Source organism: Podarcis cretensis, assembly GCF_951804945.1.
Source record: "Podarcis cretensis genome assembly, chromosome: 2".
NCBI classification, from domain to species: domain Eukaryota; kingdom Metazoa; phylum Chordata; class Lepidosauria; order Squamata; family Lacertidae; genus Podarcis; species Podarcis cretensis.
In genome coordinates, this window is record NC_137171.1 from 116,034,719 (window position 1) to 116,053,662 (window position 18,944).

The window sequence follows — 18,944 nt, forward strand, 5'->3', positions numbered from 1 at the left end:
TTTTAACAGTGAGTCCATAAGTGACTGTGGAGGCCAACTCTGGATCCACGCGTCCTTCCACAGTGGGGACATTGGTTTCCGGGTGGGAGCTGAACACAGTGTGGATTTGCCAAGCGTGCCTTCCTCTTGGCACGTTTCTCCCTTGCGTCCTGAGTTCGAGTGTCTCCAAAGCCCATGACACCTTTGGTACAGGCTGTTCTCCAACTGGAGCGCTCGCAGGCAAGTGTTTCCCAATTGTTGGTGTTTATACTACTTTTTTTTAGATTTGCCTTGAGACAGTCTTTAAACCTCTTTTGTTGACCACCAGCATTACGCTTTCCATTTTTAAGTTCACAATAGAGGAGTTGCTTTGGAAGACGATAATCAGGCCTGATTATCAAAACTAATCTGGTCTGGAATAGCTAACCCTCCAGATGTGACTGAACCATAACTCCTGCTCCCCTAGACCGCTGTCTGCTGAGAGTCAAACAACATCCAGAGGGGACTGCATTGGCTGCCTCAAATTTTGGTTGACCTTTTTAGTTGAATTTTGCACAGGAAGGGAGTCCAGGAAGGGTGAAAACATTTTTAAAATTTTGCTTTTACACCCCAGTGGAGAAGCTGTGGCCCTACAGAAGGTTCTGAGGCTCCCAACAGCCTGCAGGCAGCATGGCCCAATGGTCAGGGACGAGGGGAGTTGTAGTCAACAAGATACAAATTGCCACAGATTCCCCATCTCTGGTTTACTCTGGCTGGGACTTTGCTGTGCCACCAGGCTGTGGTTGCCCCCCCACATAGTGGGCTGGGCGGCCTTGATCTGTGGCCGGGGCTAACCTTCCCACTTTCCTCCCTCTCCACTGCCTTGTCCCGCCTTGCAGGGATGATGGAAGTCTTGCCCGACCGGTGTGTGCCAATCGCCAAGAAGGAGCTGATGTACATGGGCACGGTGGGGCTGGCGTGCTGGCTAGGGGGCATCATCTTCATCAACCGCAAGAAAACCGACGACGCCATTAGCGTCATGGCAGAGACGGCGCAAACCATGCTCTGTGAGGATGTGAGTGCTGCTGGAGCGGTAGAGGGGGGCTTCTACATTTTGGGGAATCGTGGGGGATCTGGAGGTGGGTAGGAGGGATTGCGAAGTGGGATTGTGTATGTGTCACGGCTGGGTGTACAGGATGGAGCAAGAGAGCTAATATCGATTATTTCCCCCCATAATTCTTAAGGGCTTGCGCCTGGGTTCCAGCCTTTTGGAATTTCATACTTAAACGCTAACTTACTGGTACAGCCCTTTGGGGCAGAGAGTGGGAGAGAGGGACGTTTGCCATTGTAGCGTTTGGCTCTTAATCACAGTGGTTCCTTGGTTCCCGAACAGCTTAGTTGTTGAACAAATCGGCTCCCGAACGCCCCAAACCTGGAGGTAAGTGTTTCAGTTTGCGAAAGTTTTTCGGAAGCTGAATGTCCGCTGTGGCTTCCGCTTGAGTGCAGGAAGCTCCTGCAGCCAATAGGAAGCCACGCTTTGGTTTTCGAATGGTTTCGGGAGTCGAACGGATTACGTTTGAGAACCAAGGTACCACTGTACTGGTACAGTCTCCTCGGTGGGTGGAACACACCATCTTGGAGTGCACAAGGTGGAGGGAGATGCTTTTGTAGGAAAACAAACCGGCCTCAAGCTCTCTCCGCAGAGAAGGGCTTTTTGGCTTTGCACTGCGCCAATTTAGCCATCTGCTAAATCAGTGTTTCCCAACCTTGTGCCTCCAGCTGTTTTTTGGACTACAATTCCCATCATCCCTTGCCACTGGTCTTGCTAGTCAGGGATGATGGGAGTTGTAGTTCAAAAACAGCTGGAGGCACAAGGTTGGGAAACACTGTGCTAAATCGACAACGCTGCAGGGTTGAGTGTGTGGATTGCGACATCTATTTGGCCGAACGGATTGTCCATTTTTAGAGGCAGTGTAGCTCCAGATACGGGACGCGGGTGGTGCTGTGGGCTAAACCACAGAGCCTAGGACTTGCCGATCAGAAGGTCGGCGGTTCGAATCCCTGCGATGGGGTGAGCTCCCATTGCTCGGTCCCTGCTCCTGCCTACCTAGCAGTTTGAAAGCACATCAAAGTGCAAGTAGATAAATAGGTACCGCTCCGGTGGGAAGGTAAACAGCGTTTCCGTGTGCTGCTCTGGTTCGCCAGAAGCAGCTTAGTCCTGCTGGCCACATGACCCAGAAGCTGAGTGCAGACAAACGCCGGCTCCCTCGGCCAGTAAAGTGAGATGAGCGCCGCAACCCAAGAGTTGGCCACGACTGGACCTAATGGTCAGGAGTCCCTATACCTTTACCTTGCTCCAGATACAAGTTTCTGGGACCCAAACGGCAGTGGAGGGATGTTCTGCTCATGTGCTTCTGCTTGGGAAACATATCCTGGGCTGGATCCAGGCCGGGCTCTTCTTATGGTGGGTTCTTGTGCTGGGTCTCTAGCAGCCACTGGGGAAAGCCTTGGGGAATGGAGGGCACAGAAAGGAACCCCTTTACAGTGGTACCTTGGGTTAAGAACTTAATTCGTTCCAGAGGTCCGTTCTTAACCTGAAACTGTTCTTAACCTGAGGTACCACTTTAGCTAATGGGGCCTCCCACTGCCACCGCGCAATTTCTGTTCTCATCCTGAGGTAAAGTTCTTAACCCAAGGTACTACTTCTGGGTTAGCAGAGTCTGTAACCTGAAGCGTATGTAACCCGAGGTACCACTGTAGCTGTATTTGTGCAGCCTGCAGCTACTTATGTTCCTTCCTTTTCTCCTCTGACCCCCCTGCAGGTTCGGGTCTGGGTGTTCCCCGAAGGCACCAGGAACCACAACGGCTCCATGCTGCCCTTCAAGCGGGGTGCCTTCCATTTGGCTGTGCAAGCCCAGGTAGGGAGTCCCTTCCTCTTTACTTAGTCGTGGGGGCGACTTGAGCTGCAAACCCCTGTGCGGTTTTGCCCTCTGAAATCCAGCAGGGGTCTCTGAGCCCAGCGCACATAGCGTGTGTCTTGTTAAGGTTGCAGAGCAGCAGGTTAAGAGCCAGGAAGCCACCTCCAAGTCTCTCCTCCGCCACTGACTTGCCAAGCGGTTTCTGCCACACCACTTCCTCTCTCTTTCGACCTTGACCTCTCCCATCGGCCAAACGGGGATGATTGTACCTCGCAGGGCTGTTTTGTAAACATTAGCAGGAAGATGTACGCAAAGCATGAACCAGGAGCGCTGCTTTTATTTTTGTAAGCCAAAGAAAGAATATTGCTCTGCCTGACTCTGTATTGCCTAAACCAGGGTGTCCCAAGCTTGGGTCTCACAACTGTTTTTTGGACTACAACTCCCATTATCGCTGGCTAGCAAGGCCAGTGGTCAGGGATGATGGGAATTGTAGTCCATAAACAGCGGGAGACCCAAGTTTGGGAAACACTGGGCTATCCAGGGTTTCAGAGGCAGAGTCCTTTCATTGCATAGAATTGCAGAATTGGAAGGGACCCCAGGGTCCAATCCCCCGCAACACAGGAATCTCAGCCATGAAGCACATGGTTATAAAAGCAGATGAAACCAGTGCTGCTCTAAAACAAAACCGCTCCAAGTTGTACGGAACAGAGTCGATGCCAGAAAAGAGGTGGGCACCATTCAGTGAAGCACCTGAGGTGTCAAAAAGTGCAAAGAGGTGTGTTTTCATAACAAAAAACTTAGCATTCTTATGGCACTATTCAGAGAATCGGGTGCACTGCCTTTTCCCAGTCCTTGCAAAGTCCTTAACAGGTTAAACCACCATGACAGGAGAGAAAGAAGGGAGGGAAGAAAGAGCTGAAGAAGGAGGGAGGGAGGGAGAAAGGAAGGAAGGAAGGTTGGTTTTTCTCGTTTTCTCATACTGCTGGAACTCTTTTCTTCTTTTTTTTTTAATAATATTCATTAAAGATTTTCAAATACAACGAAGAAAGAAAAACATCCAAATTTAAAACCTTATTTTCATTGACATCTTCCTAGGACTTCCCCTCTCCTCCCCCTCTTGTATTCCAATTTTTTCAAATAGGTTCAGCAAATTCTTACCCCAAATTTTAAAATTATTATCATTAACCCAGTTTAAAAAAATATTTTCCCATCCCCTAAAATCGACCTGTTCCTTCCACGAATTCCCCTCTTAAGTATACAGTGCAGATTAACATAAAAGATAAAAAAGAGAATAAAATGTAATTTAACACCCTTTGGATTCCAAATTTCCCTCCCCCCTTTCCCGGTTGCGTTCCCAATGTCCGTCAATGTCTACTGTCGTCCTGGAGCTCCCACATCTAGGCCATAGTCCTTCACCAATCCACTTTGCCGTCTTTTTGATAGTCTTTGCCGTCTTTTAATCATTTTTAGTTTCGAATGTCCAATCTTGGAAGGAGTCTATCTTCCAACTTTGTCCAGTTCTTATTATTCTTGTTGTTCTTGTTGTTCTCTCTCCTCCTCCTCTTTTTTTCTTTTTTTGCTCTCCTGCTCTCCTGCACAAATGTTCTAATTCCAAAAAGCTTATAATTCCTCTACAGAGGTTTTGTTATTCAGGAACAAAACATTACGTCAGGTCCCTTCCATTCTTCAATAGATAAATCTATTGTCTCCTTTAGTGTATAGACCTCTGTAGACAAAATAGTGTTCCATTTCTGCAGTTTCCCAGGAGATAAAAAGTCCTATTCAAATTCCATACCAGCAGTACTTGTAGTGTCCCACAGCTCCTCTAGAGGGATTTGTAGTAACACAGTTTCCTTCCCGATCTCACCCAACAGTCAAAATAACTTATTATTCCTTGTTTTAAACAGTTTGTATCCAATTTATAACAAATGTAACCAGCAAAGTCCTACAAAGTTCTCTTTTTGTTCTTCCATTTTGACAGCTCCTTTGACAGCTGTCAAAACCTCTGTTTCTCCTCTCCCGGCGCTCTCACGGATCGCTCCCGGGGTTTCCGGGGGGGGGGTGTTGCATTTTAATTCACATTCCACTTTTCTCCTCCAGCCCAGCTTATAATTTTCCATCGCGAAATTTATAACTTTATCAATAAAAAAAAAGTTGCACTCGATCTTAGTTGTCAAATCCTTTGCTTTATCTCCTCTACAACAGGGGGGAGGCTGACTTCCTTTTTGCGCCTCCCCCGCTCGCTCCGAATTTAAAAAGAAAATTTTTTTCTCCCCTTTTTGATCCAAGTTCCAATTACTCACGGGTTGTTCTTTTAAGTCCAAATTTTCAATGGAAGAAGTCAGCGCTCTCCGCCAAATGGCATGTGGCTTCACTCGGCAGGGGAAGCGGAGGACTCACAGCACCCCCCCCGTCACCCGCTCCGAAGCCTTTAAAAAGGCTCCTTCGCGTGGTCGGGGGGGAGTGCAAACGGTGCCAGCCGAGTCACCATGCCCATGGGTTTCAGCGCCCATGGTTTTTGAGGGTCCCCGCGTCGCCGGCGCGGTAGGACCCAGCCCCTGCCGAGCAGGCTCCCTCCGGAGCTCGGAGGGAGTCCGCCATTCGGCGATGGCGCCAACCCGGAAGTCTGCTGGAACTCTTTTCATGCAGCACACAACTAAACTCTGGGATTCGTTTCCCAAAAGATGTCACGACAGCCACCAAATCAAAACAACTTTCAAAAGATGTTCAGACACCTTTTTTTTTTAACAGCCCTCCATTAGAATTCCTGCTAATTCTGGGCTGCATCAATAGGAGTATAGCATCTAGATCAAGGGAAGTAATAGTGCCACTGTATTCTGCTCTGGTCAGACCTCACCTGGAGTACTGTGTCCAGTTCTGGGCACCACAGTTCAAGAAGGACACTGACAAACTGGAACGTGTCCAGAGGAGGGCAACCAAAATGGTCAAAGGCCTGGAAACGATGCCTTATGAGGAATGGCTAAGGGAGCTGGGTATGCTTAGCCTGGAGAAGAGGAGGTTAAGGGGTGATATGATAGCCATGTTCAAATATATAAAAGGATGTCACATATAGGAGGAAGAAAGGTTGTTTTCTGCTGCTCCAGAGAAGCGGACACGGAGCAATGGGTCCAAACTACAAGAAAGATTCCACCTAAACATTAGGAAGAACCTCCTGACAGTAAGAGCTGTTCGACAGTGGAATTTGCTGTCAAGGAGTGTGGTGGAGTCTCCTTCTTTGGAGGTCTTTAAGCAGAGGCTTGACAACCATATGTCAGGAGTGCTCTGATGGTGTTTCCTGCTTGGCAGGGGGTTGGACTCAATGGCCCTTGTGGTCTCTTCCAACTCTTCTATGATTCTATGACCTTTTTGTCTTCTTCCCTCTGTCCCTCCCTCCCCACCTTTCCAGGTTCCTATCATCCCAGTTGTGATCTCATCCTATCGGGATTTCTACAGTAAGAGGGAAAGGCGCTTCACCACGGGTGAGTCCAGCCGTCTGGCTCCTTTTCCCTCTCTTCCCCTTCCCTTATCCCCAGGGACCAGGCTGGTTCTGACAAATTTGGCTGTTGTGGTAGGGTCTTCTGAAGGTGGGTGATGTAATTTTGGGGGTTAAATGGCTTTGAGTGTTTTCAGTGCTGCTTTCAATAGGGCTACTTAGTTGGGGTGGGGTAAAATAGGTAAATCAATCATACATTTTTAGTTGTACAGTCATACCTCGGGTTGCAGACGCTTCAGGTTGTGTTTTTTCAGGTTACGGACCGCTGAAACCTGGAAGTACTGGAACAGGTTACTTCCGGGTTTCAGCAATCATGCATGCGCAGAATCGCAACACGTGCATGCACATATGCACCGCTGCGGGTTGCGAACGTGCATCCCGCACGGATCACGTTCGCAACCCGAGCGTCCACTGAATCTGTTTTAATTTACGCTGTGAGCTGACCTGGGAGGAAAGTGGGAATATGAAATTAGCAGGCAAATAAATGAAAATACAGTGGTACCTCTAGATGCGAACGGGATCCGTTCCGGAGTCCCATTCGCATCTAGAAGCAAACGTAACCCATGTCCGCGCGTCTCCATCATGTTTCAGCACTTCTGTGCATGCGCGTGATGTCATTTTGAGCGTCTGCGCATGCGCAAGCGGCAAAACCCGGAAGTAACGGGCTCCATTACTTCCGGGTTGCTGTGCAGCGCACCTCGAACGCGCTCGTCTTGAAGCACATTCAACCCCAGGAATGACTGTAATTAAATACCCCCGCCCTGCCTCTGCAGCCTGCACACTTAACACTTCTCTTTTTCTTTCCTTCTCTCTCCCTTTCTGCCCCCCCCCCACCTGGTCCGGGTACATCACCACTGCCCCTTTCCGCTGCCTCCGTCTCCTCCTCCTCTGGCGCAGGGCGCTGCACGGTCCAGATCCTGCCTCCCATGCCTACGCGGGAGCTGGTGGCTGAAGACGTGCCGGCACTGACAGATCGCGTGCGCCAGGCCATGCTCATTGCCTTTGAGGGGCTCTCGGTGGAGCTGGGTGCCCCGCAGTGACCCCCTTTTACTACTTCCTCCCTCCCAACATCCGGCCCAAGAGAGAGACAGAGAGAGAGGAGCTTATGGGGTGGGGACTGGGAACAGCTTTGCGCCCACTGGGACGGGGGCCACGGCAGAAGAGGGCGTCGTTAACTCCCCAGCGGCCAAGCTGTGACCAGGAGTGGCAGGGGCGGTGATGGGAGCGGCCCACGCTACAACCAAACTCGGAGATTTGCAAGCTGGGGCGGGCTTCGCCTGGCCACGCCCACAAGGAGCCGCAGGGGCGGAGTTGATCCCAGCCACGCCCGCTTCCACCTTTCGGACCAGAATTCTCCCCTCCCACAACCAGGTAGATGGTGCAGCCCTCTCCCCGCCAGGTCTTCTTCCCCTCAACCGTTTCTGTCGATGTGAACTGTTCCGCTTGAGCTTCTCGGACTGGACCACTCCAGCCCCCTGTTCTGGGGGCATGGAGCATTTTGTGGGCTGACCCACAGGCACCGTCTAAACAGAACCACTCCTCGAACATTGCAGAGGGAAGATCCATCCCGGCGCACCTCTGGGGGACGAGATGGGTGCAGGGCAGGTTCTGAGTGCGAACACTGCAAAAGGTGAAGCCGGGTTGCGGGCTGGTTGCAAACACCCCGCTGGCCTTTCATGAAGGGGGTGTGTGTGTTTGCGTGTGAGATAAGGGAGACGGAATGGGCACGATCGATCGATCCGCTACATCTTGCCTGCGGTGGGAGCGAGGTGGCGACGAACCACTCCAGAGGACTTTGCAGACTATGACCCACCCGGGCCTCGGACTGACCAGCAGCTCTAATAAAACGGTGGACAAGACTACCTCCCTCTGTGAAAGGGGCACGGCGAATGGGGAAACTGTGGCGGGGTGGGGGGCTGGGGACACAGAAAGAATGTGACTCTGTATTGGCTCTTTTCAGTCACCCGGTGGGTGAAACGAGGGAACGAAAGAGCAGCTTTGCGGGGAGGGGGGTTGCGGTGTGTCTCGCGGGGGTGGGCGGGCTAAAATAATATGGGCTGACCCTGTGGAACCCAGTTTATGGGACCAGCCCTTGACCCAATTGATGTGGGGCGGAAATTAGGGATGCTACTTTGGGGGAAAGCGAGTGCAGGAACGTGAGAATATGCCCGTTTCCTGACTGCCTCTCTGGGCCTGTTACTTTTGTGTTGGGTAAAATATTTTAACTGCCCTGCGAAAGGGGAAGCAAGCCTGCCCTTATCCGAGCTCCGTCAACGTGGCAGCCTGCTTTCCTGGCTCCAGCTGCAGGCATCGGGCGCTGCAAACTCTCATTTTTTGGTCTCGGAGATGGTCAGAGGGGAGGTACGTGTGTGTGCTCCCTCTGTGGCAAAACATGGCAGGAAGGCTGAGGTCTTGTGACAGGGCATTGGGGAAGGGCAACCAGTGTTTGGGTGCGAGGTCTGTAGGCCGATTTTTTTTGGGGGGGAAGGGGTGCACAACATGGAGGAGGGGGCTAGTGGCATGAGGCTGGTGCCCTTTAGCCAATTGGGCCAAGCAGGAATTAAAGCGTGGTGGTGGTAGTTGATGCGGCACCCTTCAGCTATTACTGGACTACAATTCCCATCATCCTTCACCACTGGCCATACTGGCTGAGGCTGATGGGAGCTGGGTTTACGGCAGCCGCTGGAGGGCACCTCTTTGCCTGGCCTACTCCAAGGCCTCAGGCGGAGGAAAAAGCCTTTCCCGGACCTGTTCTCCCTAGCCCTGGGGCTGATGGGAGTTGTAGTCCAGGTGATCGGGAGGGTGCCATGTTGGTGCCCCATAAGGCCTGGGATGGAGGAGAGACGAATTGGGGGCAGTCAGATGCATGCACTTCCTGTGCACACTTCCTGGGACTGGAGTGGATTTCTGTGTGCAGCTATATTTTTTATGAGGGTGAGCCATTAGGATTGGGGAGAGGCTATAATTTTGGGATGAGAGACCCCTCTATTGTGGGGGGCAGGCGTGCTTGGGGAGCTGTTTCAGGGAACGTGCGCTTGTTCGTGGGGTGGGTGGGATTTTGCCAAATATTCCCTGCTTTGGGGGGAAGAGGGGCGGCTGCCTCTGCTCCTCTCCTGCCTTTGGGGAATTCTCCCCCCCCCCCTTGATATATTTCTGTCCTCTCCCCAGTTGGAGACCCAGTTGCCTATCCCTCCTGCCAGATGCCCTTCCGGGGGGGGGGGGCTGTTGATGTCGGGGGAGCGTCGATGTGGGGAGGGGGCGACGGGCAAAAGGGGCATCACCAAGTCCATGTTCCTAAGACCTTCCTGCTTTTAATAAAGACCCTCAAACAAGCCCCCACCATTGCAACGCGTCTCACTCTGTGTCTCTAGCAGGTAAAGGTGGGTTTTTTGTGTGATAGTGGGGTCCTGTAACCTTTGCCTTTGGCACCTTTTCAAAGATGTTGGGGTTGAGCTGCAGGCGAAGAATTTCTGTGCATTTGCTGCAGGCGTTACCAGAATTGCAGCTATTTACCTGCAGATAAACTATGGAAAGAGCTTGGGGGGGTTTGCCCTCACAGGAGGTAGTGATGGTCACACACTGGGATGGCTTTAAAAATGGGATTAGATAGATGCATGGATAATATTATCATTAATATTTACATACAGGGCTTCAACCCTTTATACCTGAAGGAGCGTCTCCACCCCCATTGTTCTGCCTGGATGCTGAGGTCCAGCTCTGAGGGCCTTTCGGTGGTTCCCTTATTTCAAGAAGTGAGGTTACAGGGAACAGACAGAGGGCCTTCTCAGTGGTAGTGCCCACCTCTGGAACCTCTTCTTAGATGTCAAGGAGATAAATAACTAAACTTTTAGGAGACATCCAAAGGCAGCCCTGTCTAGCGAAGTTTTTAATGTGTGATTTTTATTATTAAATGTCTTTTTGTTGGAAGCCGCCCAGAGTGGCTGGAGCAACTCAGTCAGATGAGCGGCATATAAATAATAAAACTACTACTATTATTTTATTCCCAAATAAATCCAGCTGCAGCAGTTCATACCAATGAACAGTTATTAACTGGATCTTACAAGAGAGTCTGTGGAATTAAAATGGCATCTTTCTCCAAACAGGACTGCTACCATTCAAGAAGTTAATAAGTGACCTTTTATTTATTTGTTTTTTAATAAAAGGAAATTAACTATGTCAAAAGTGCAGCTTGAACAATATTCTCTTGCCCACAGAGCTGTCCCTGGGAAACTCGGCGTCAGGTTCCCACGGCCCCCAAATTCACTTGGGAAGACAAGCAAACTAATGCCAGAGTACTGGAAGAAGCAAAGATCACCCATGTTGAAGCAATGATTCTTCAACAACAGTTTCGTTGACCTGGTCATGTTGTTCGGATGCCTGATTGTCATCTTCCAAAGAATGGAAAGCAAAATACCGGTGGACAATAAAGACACTCTCAAGGCAAATCTTTTAAAAATGCAGTATAAGCACTGATCACTGGGAAACACTGCCCTGCGAGCGCTCCAGTTGGCGAACAGCCTTTACCAAAGGTGTCATGTACTTTGAAAAAGCACAAACTCAGGACAAAAGGGAGAAACGTGCTAAGAGGAAGGCACACTTGGCAAACCCTCACCGTAATCAACTCGCATCCGGAAACCTATGTCCCCACTGTGGAAGGACGTGTGGATCAAGAATTGGCCTCCACAGTCATGGACTCACTGTTAAGACCGTGTTCATGGAAGACAATCTTACTCGGCTACGAGTGATCACCGAAGAAGAAAGAAGATGATTTTTTAAAAAATTATTATTCTTCGCCACAAAGGATTATGTCATAATAAGGCCATTTTATCTTTCAGATGCTGCAACATGCAATCATAGCTAGCCCTATTGGATACTGAGCTCAAAGGTAGCTGTCAGGGAACTGACATCGGAGCCAGAAGTGGAGGCAGGGCTCCCAAGCGATGCCGGAGAAGGGCCAAGCAGGGAGAGAGGGAACTCATCGGCTGGGGAAGGAAATCAGCGTAACACCAGGGATAAAGGGGGGCGGTTGGGGGAATCAGAGAGGGGTCTCCAGGACTCTTCGCTGGAGACCAGCGGGGAGAGCACAGGTCCTCCTCTGCCCACACCCACCCTGCGCAGAAGACTTCCGCGCAGGGAAAGTAGGCGTAGACTTGGCGTCAAAGAGCTTTTGTGCTGGAAGAAGTTTAAGAAACGCCCACTGACGGATTCTGCTAGCGACTGAACAGCCACGAAGTGAAGGGCTGTCCAGTCAGGAAAGGTTTAACCAGGCTACCTAGCCAGGAGTGGTGGCAACTTACGCACGAGCAACCCCCATACATCCATTACAGTAGCATTCATAGCTTTAGGGTGAGCATCCAGGCAGAGGAATTGAATGCAGATCTTTCCCTAGTTCCAGAGCTGGATAACCTGTGGCCTTCTAGATGTTGGATTTCCATCTACTATCAGTGCCCACCACACCCCCACCGGCGGGGGGGGGGAGGTAAGGGAAGATGGGAGTTGCGTTGTCCAACAACATTGCAGCCAACTTAGCAGGGACAGCGAGATCTCTAAAGCAAATAAATGCCTTCCATTGTTCACGTGTGGTTGGAAGAAGTACAGTGGTGCCCCGCAAGACGAACGCCTCACAAGACGGAAAACCCGCTAGACGAAAGGGTTTTCTGTTTTGGAGGCGCTTCGCAAAACGAATTTCCCTATGGGCTTGCTTCGCAAGACGAAATGTCTTGCGAGTTCCTGCAAGTTTTTTCCCCTCCCCCCCCCTTTTCCTAAGCCGCTACGCCGTTTATCAGCTGATCCGCTGATAAGCCGCTAAACCGCTAATAGCTCTAATCTGCTAAGCTGTCAATGGGCTTGCTTCGCAAGACGAAAAAACCGCTATACAAAGAGCCTCACGGAACGGATAAATTTCGTCTTGCGAGGCACCACTGTACAGGGTTGCAGGGAATGTGGTGCAGACCACAATCATTAGCTTGTTAAGAGTTTGGTGCGTTTCAGAAGAAAGGGAGTTTGAGAGGAGTTAAGAGCTCTACCTGTCGAATTCTGGACTGACGGTGGTGGAGAGACCAGCCCAGGATAAACAAGGTGATGGAGAACCTGGAAAATTGGCGTGGAAGGGAGGTAATCCAAGAATCCAAAAGGAGTGCTCTTCACCACAGAAAAATTCAGGCAACAAAATCAAGAACACCCTAGGCAGGCCACATTGCTACTTAAAAGTTGGCATGAGTCGGACGCTAACACTTTTAAATTCCATTCACTTCTGTGGGGGCATTAAGCACGGGCTTAAGATTGCTGTCCTTTGCATAGTTGGGAATAATCTACTAGTTGCAGCAGGATTTACAAGTGAGTCAACACGCATAGAAATGCATTGTAAATCTCCCATTGAAATCAAAAGTGCTGAATTTTCCTCTCTCTTTTTTGCATTGGCTGTGACTGCCTCAAGAATTCTGTGTGGCCGTGCTTCGAATTCTTCCAGAAGAATGCTGTGCGACTCAGAAGCTTGCTTCCATTAGTTAATCCGTTAGAGGCTGTGTGTATTTTGCTTTTAAGTAATGAGTGGAGTGTGCCCAGGGAGATGTTAAAATGAAGTTTCCTAGAGCAGTAGCCACCAGCCCAGAGTCAGGAGCAGGAGGTGGGGGGGGGGGGGCTGGTTTCCCATCAATCGAGTCCAGGGCGCAGCCATCACCGGGCAATGTCGTAGCCAAAGCCATTTTTACCGTTTTGACAGGCACCTGGGAGCAAGGAACCGAGAAGGAGAAAAAAAATGAGGTTTGAAAAGTGCAAGAGACCTCCAACCACCTGATACTAGAGGGAGGGAAGGCAGTTCGTAGAAATAGTTGGCAGCTATTTAATTAAGAGTTATGGGGATGGGCATTCAGCATTATCTGCACATAGAAGGTCCCAATTTCCATGGCATCTGGGAGAGAGCTCATTCTGAAACCCTGGAGAGCTGTTGCCAGCCAGTGTAGACAGTATTGAGCTAGGTGGATGATTGGTCTGAACTGCTATAAGGCAGCTCCCAATATTAAGCGGAGAGGCTTGCACATCCCACCAGCAAGGCAAAATTGATTATCTGCAGGGGTGAAGTGGGATGGAGGTGTGACTTGAGCTGTAGCAGCCAAGGTAAAGGTAAAGGGACCCCTGACCATTAGGTCCAGTCGTGGCCGACTCTGGGGTTGTGGCGCTCATCTCGCTTTATTGGCCGAGGGAGCCGGCGTACAGCTTCTGGGTTGTGGCCAGCATGACTAAGCCGCTTCTGGCGAACCAGAGCAGCGCACGGAAACGGCGTTTACCTTCCCGCCGGAGCGGTACCTATTTATCTACTTGCACTTCGTGCTTTCGAACTGCTAGGTTGGCAGAAGCAGGGACTGAGCAACAGGAGCTCACCCCGTCATGGGGATTCGAACCACCGACCTGATCGGCAAGTCCTAGGCTCTGTGGTTTAACCCACAGCGCCACCTGCGTCCCTTAGCAGCCAAAGTACCTGAAAGCAGTGTTTCCTAGCCCAATAAGAAGCAGGGGGATGCATACAAAAAATCTGGTTTCCTTACAGAAGGTTCCAGTTCCAGTCCCCAAGGCATCTACAGGTTGGGCTGGGAGAAATACGCTGCTTGAAACTCTGGAGAGTTGCATGCGGCCCTTGGAAAGTTGCTCAGAGGAGAATGCAAAGCGTTCCACACCCCTGAGCCAGCCTGTTATTGCCTCAGGTCTGGTGGGGGGGCCACCTACAGCCCTCCAGACCAGTCCACTTGGCCCTTGGGACTCTCCTTAGCCATGCCCTCGCCCCAGGTCACACCCTCACCTGCATGAAATCATTTGCCTCCTGTGGATGGCACCAGCCCATCCATGAGGCAGACTGGCAGGTGCCTCAGGCGGCGAAATTCTGGGGACATCTCTGCCACCGCTGGATAAGTGAGTGGAAGCGGCTGCGGCAGCTTCCGGCAAACTCTCGCAAGAACCTGGAAGCCCCAGCTGTGCGACCCCATATGTGAGGGTTCAGCGGAGAGCGCAAGGAAGGTTTGGGTGGTGCAGGGCACACGTGCTAGGTGGCACCTTCTTGTTTCACTTCAGGTACCCATAAGTCGCATGGCGTGTTCTCGCAGCCGAGGTTGTAGGGGCCGCTTGGCCTTTCTGATACTCACAGTCCCCCAGTTTCTCTTCGAGGAAAAGCAGCTGATCGCTGAGCGACTCCACCTGGTCCAGGTAGAGCAGGCGACTCCAGAGCTCCTTCAGCTGGGCGGGCTCCAGGGAAGGTGGCAAGATGGCGATGGCACGTTCCAGGCGCTGCAGGGGTGGGATGGAGAGAGGAGGGCTGAAGGGCAGTTGTGGCAGGGGCACACTGGGACTGATAGGGCAGAAGGTGGGGAGCCAGCCAGTAGGTGGCGCCAGAGACAGCTAACGTGTTCTGGCTTTGTTATACATGGGGCAACACTGAGAGCAAGGAGGAGGAGGCAGCTGTCAGGCAGGGCCACTCAATGGACTCTCCAAGCCGCAAAGGTGGGCCTGACTGACGGCAGACCCAAGTTGGTGGGGCAGCAGCCCATTCCTCGTAACTAATTTATATTGCACGTAATAAGGCGGCAGAGAGGCTTGCCTGGTGCTTTCATTACATATCTTTATTAAAGGTAAAGGGACCCCTGACCATTAGGTCCAGTCGTGACCGACTCTGGGGTTGCGGGGCTCATCTCGCTTTATTGGCCGAGGGAGCCGGCTTACATCTTCCGGGTCATGTGGCCAGCATGACTAAGCCGCTTCTGGCGAACCAGAGCGGCGCACGGAAACGCCGTTCCCACAGGAGCAGTACCTATTTATCTACTTGCACTTTGACGTGCTTTCGAATTGCTAGGTTGGCAGGAGCAGGGACTGAGCAACAGGAGCTCACCCCGTTGTGGGGATTCGAACTGCCGACCTTCTGATCGGCAAGCCCTAGGCTCAGTGGTTTAACCCACAGCGCCACCCGCGTCCCAGTACATATCTTTAGGCGCCAGGCAAAAACTGTTCTCTTTAACCAGGCCTTTGGCTGCTTAACATTCTAAATCCCCTCAAATGTGTTTGTGGGAGAGGGTTTTTTTGGGCTTGTTTTTGCTTTTATTAAGAACTTCCTGTATGTTCTTATTTTGTATTTTTCTGTGGTGAAACACCCTGGGGTCTTCAGATCAGGGGTCAGCAACCTTTTTCAGCCATGGGCCCATCCACTGTCCCTCAGACCATGTAGGGGGCCGGACTATATATATATTTTTTTTTGGGGGGGGGAATGAACGAATTCCTATGCCCCACAAATAACCCAGAGATACATTTTAAATAAAAGGACACATTCTACTCATATAAAAACACGCTGATTCCCGGACCGTCTGCGGGCCGGATTTAGAAGGTGATTGGGCCGCATCCGGCCCCCGGACTGTAGTTTGCCTACCCCTGCTTCAGATCAAGGGTGGCATACAAATTAATTAATAATACTAATGCTGGCGTGCTCTGGTTCATGGGGTCACGAAGAGTCAGACATGACTAAACAACAACAACAACAGTGCTAATACTGTATTTTAAATTGTTGCAGCCCACCTTTCAACCTTACAGTGCAGGGTGGGGCATATTATTATTATTATTATTATTATTATTATTATTATTATTATATCCCATCATGGGAGGGGGAGCGATTGCAGGAATGCCCTGCATCATTCGGCTCTCCTCCTCCAAAATAGCACCTTGGCCGCCTAAGGGTATAGCCAGGATATAACCATTTTCAAGGGCACTCACTATGGATTCTTCATCTGCTGTTTATCCAGAGCTGGCTTTGCCAAATTCTTTATGCCCACACGTGTTGCAAGGGGAAAAAATGGCACGTATCCCCAGCTAAACCCCTGTCTCTGTTTCTACCTCTGAGAAATGCCGCACTGAAATCTTGTTACTGCTAAGTTCTTTGATTTGCTAATCTTTGGCCTTTAGCTCCCCCCACCTGGGTCTTTAAAAGTTATCAATCTGTACGCCATCCCCTCATCCAGCAACTATCTGAAACAGACCCAGCTGTTGGAAACTCGAGGGCCTCTCCCTCCCTGGCATGTAAGGAGTGCAGTGGCCAAAAAACAGGGAGGGGTGGTCCAATGACCCCTAAAATTGGGGTGAGGAAACTGTTTTTTCTTTCGAAGGTCATTATCTCTTATGGGTCAGCCGTTGGTTGAAACTCAAAGTAAGGGGCCAAAACAGAAACATAATAAAGAGCCCAGCTGGATGAGGCCAATGGCCCATAGAGCCCACCTTCCTGTTCTCACAGTGGCCAGTCACCCTCTTGGGACAGAGACCTACAAAGACTCTCACCTCTTCCAGCTGCTCCACTTTGGCTTGAAGCTCCTGGATCTCATTGGGAATCGTCTCCTGAGCCCCTAAAATTTGCACTGGGGGGAAGAGAAGAGGACGACGAGGGAGAAGAGAGCGTGAGAAGGAGCAGGACTGGAAATACTGGTGTGTGGTGGAGCCCCAGAGAGGGTCCAAAATTGATTTCATATTTTTTTTTGGTATTTATCTCCCACCATTTTCTCCAAGGAGCTCAAGGTGGAATACAGTGGTACCTCTAGATACGAACGGGATCCGTTCCGGAGCCCCGTTCGCATCTAGAGGTAAACTTAACTAGCGACGGCACGTCTGCGCACACCGCTTTTCGCCACTTCTGCGCATGCGCGTGACGTCATTTTGCGCATCTGCGCATGCGCAAGCAGCAAAACCCAGAAGTAATGCGCTCCGTTACTTCCGGGTTGCCAAGGAGCGCAACTCGAATGCACTCAACTCGAAGCGTATTTAACCCAAGGTATGACTGTACATGGTTTCTCTTCTTAAAAGTTTTTTTGTTTTGCCCAATGTTTTTGAGCTTTTTTGGCATAATTGCAAAAAAAAAAAAAGAAGTTGATTTTTAAAAATAGCTATTTTTCAGGAAAATCGGCCAACTGCAGTATTCCGGGTAATGTCCGGGATATTCTGGAAGTATGGCAACCATAGGTTAGGCTGAGCCATAGCTGTCAACGTTTCCCTTTTTTAAAGGGAAATTCCCTTATTCCGAATAGGATTCCTCACAAGAAAAGGGGAAAGTTGACAGCTATGGGCTGAATGGCAGTGACAGGCCCAAGGTCTCTAAGTGACTGGATTCAAACCCTGGTCTCCGAAGTGCTACACTCTAACCACTATGCCACGCTGGCAGAAGGGCCAAGGAGGGCAAGATTTGAACACATGTACAGAACACAACAAATCAGCATTCTGCTCTTTGTACACTTAATTAGGGGCGTCGACTAATAGGTCCCTGGCAGGCTCCGCCTCCTTTTCTACCAGGCACCGCCCTTGAGTGTCCAGACTCCGCCCCTCAGCCAATGCTGGTCCCACTCATAATTTAGTCAGGTCCCTTCACTCTGATAAGTCTACTCTGAGTAGGACTAGTATTGGATACAACCTTAAGCCAATCTGTGTACATATCTGTTGGTTTAGGGTACTTTACAAAGGAACTGAAGACTGCGTTCCGCGACTCTCAGGGCCTATACACTTTTTGTTTTGTTTCCTTTTTCATGCAAACCAAAGCAGAAAGAGGTTCTTGGAACTGAACTCAGTGGCCAGATTCAAAGCTGCTTTTTACAGGGAAGTTGTGAAATACACTCAGCAGTGTGGGGTCACAGACTGAGGCAGCTGCCTCTGTGACCCGTGAAGAATAGATCTGTTTGTAAGAAGAAGCCAGGAAGTGGCGCAATTGAAGGTGTCATTCTCTCCTCCACCTCAGTAACCAGTAAACGGAAAGGGAGTGAGGGAGAAGATGCCCTGCAACCCCCCAAAAATCCTGTTGAGCAGCCCTAACGAACTTATGAAGCTGCCTTGCACTGAATTGGATCATTGGTCCATCCCGGTTCAGTGCAGCCTACACGGACTGGCAGCTTCTCCCCAGGAGTTCAGACAGGAAATTCTACCAGCTCTCCAGGGAGATGGCGGGGATTGAACCCAAAACCCCCTTAAAAATGGCCTCAAGGCACTGTGGACACAAGTTGACGACACAAGCGCACACCTGCCCTTCAAAGCCACCTGTCAGCATCAACTGCTGCCTGAAGCAGCCACCTCACTCCGCCCAATGGTAGAGCCGGCTGCTTCCTTCTATGAGGGGATGAAACAAGGTGCTTGCGTGAGGCAGGAGGAGGTGGCGGTTGTGGGGCACACTGGCCTTCACCCACACTGACATGTGGGTGGAACCTTGGTTCTCGAATGTCTCCATTGATGAACGTTTTGGAACCCAAATGCCGAAAACCCAGAAGTAAATGCTTCTGTTTATGAACGCACCTCATAAGTTGAACGGCTCCCACTGTGTGTTTTTCAATTTTCTCAGCTGAATTTGCAGACAGCCCTTTGCACCCCAGTTGTCAAACGTTTCGGAAGTTCTTCTGGAACGGATTACGTTTGACAACCAAGGTTCCACTGTATCGCTTTGTTAAACAGCTGTAGCTTCCTCTCCCAAAGATTTCTGAGAACCAGAGAGCTGTTAAAATCCCTGCTCCATATGGAGCTACAATTCCCAGTGCTCTCCACCAGCTATAGTTCCCAGAATTCCTTGCAGGGAAGCC

General features: G+C 50.5%; 2 protein-coding genes and 1 long non-coding RNA gene across 10 annotated transcripts in view; 2 read left to right on the forward strand and 1 right to left on the reverse strand.

The window, feature by feature from the left end:
* The window catches only part of AGPAT1 (1-acylglycerol-3-phosphate O-acyltransferase 1), a 71,453-nt gene extending 63,086 nt beyond the window's left edge, over nucleotides 1-8,367 (forward strand). For 4 of the 5 annotated variants that reach the window (XM_079964032.1, XM_079964030.1, XM_079964031.1 and 1 more), the window contains exons 4-7: nucleotides 858-1,033; nucleotides 2,781-2,876; nucleotides 6,283-6,355; nucleotides 7,267-8,367. In XM_079964032.1, coding sequence (XP_079820158.1) covers nucleotides 858-1,033; nucleotides 2,781-2,876; nucleotides 6,283-6,355; nucleotides 7,267-7,409 — 488 coding nt within the window. In that variant the 3' untranslated portion in view covers nucleotides 7,410-8,367. The remainder of the gene's footprint in view (nucleotides 1-857; nucleotides 1,034-2,780; nucleotides 2,877-6,282; nucleotides 6,356-7,266) is intronic. The other variant, XM_079964029.1, reaches the window with a different exon arrangement.
* LOC307209298 overlaps nucleotides 1-12,495 on the forward strand; it is a 57,796-nt gene extending 45,301 nt beyond the window's left edge. The window contains exon 2 of the long non-coding RNA XR_013835525.1: nucleotides 11,259-12,495. This is a non-coding gene — a long non-coding RNA (uncharacterized lncRNA). The remainder of the gene's footprint in view (nucleotides 1-11,258) is intronic.
* Nucleotides 10,484-18,944, reverse strand: part of EGFL8 (EGF like domain multiple 8) — a 38,818-nt gene continuing 30,357 nt past the window's right edge. For 2 of the 4 annotated variants that reach the window (XM_079964002.1, XM_079964003.1), the window contains 3 exons: nucleotides 16,675-16,751; nucleotides 14,505-14,646; nucleotides 10,484-13,094 (listed from right to left, as the gene is read on the reverse strand). In XM_079964002.1, the coding sequence (XP_079820128.1) occupies nucleotides 13,045-13,094; nucleotides 14,505-14,646; nucleotides 16,675-16,751 (269 nt within the window). In that variant the 3' untranslated portion in view covers nucleotides 10,484-13,044. Of the gene's footprint in view, nucleotides 13,095-14,260; nucleotides 14,647-16,674; nucleotides 16,752-18,944 lie in introns of those variants that run through there. The other 2 variants (XM_079964000.1, XM_079964001.1) reach the window with 1 other exon arrangement.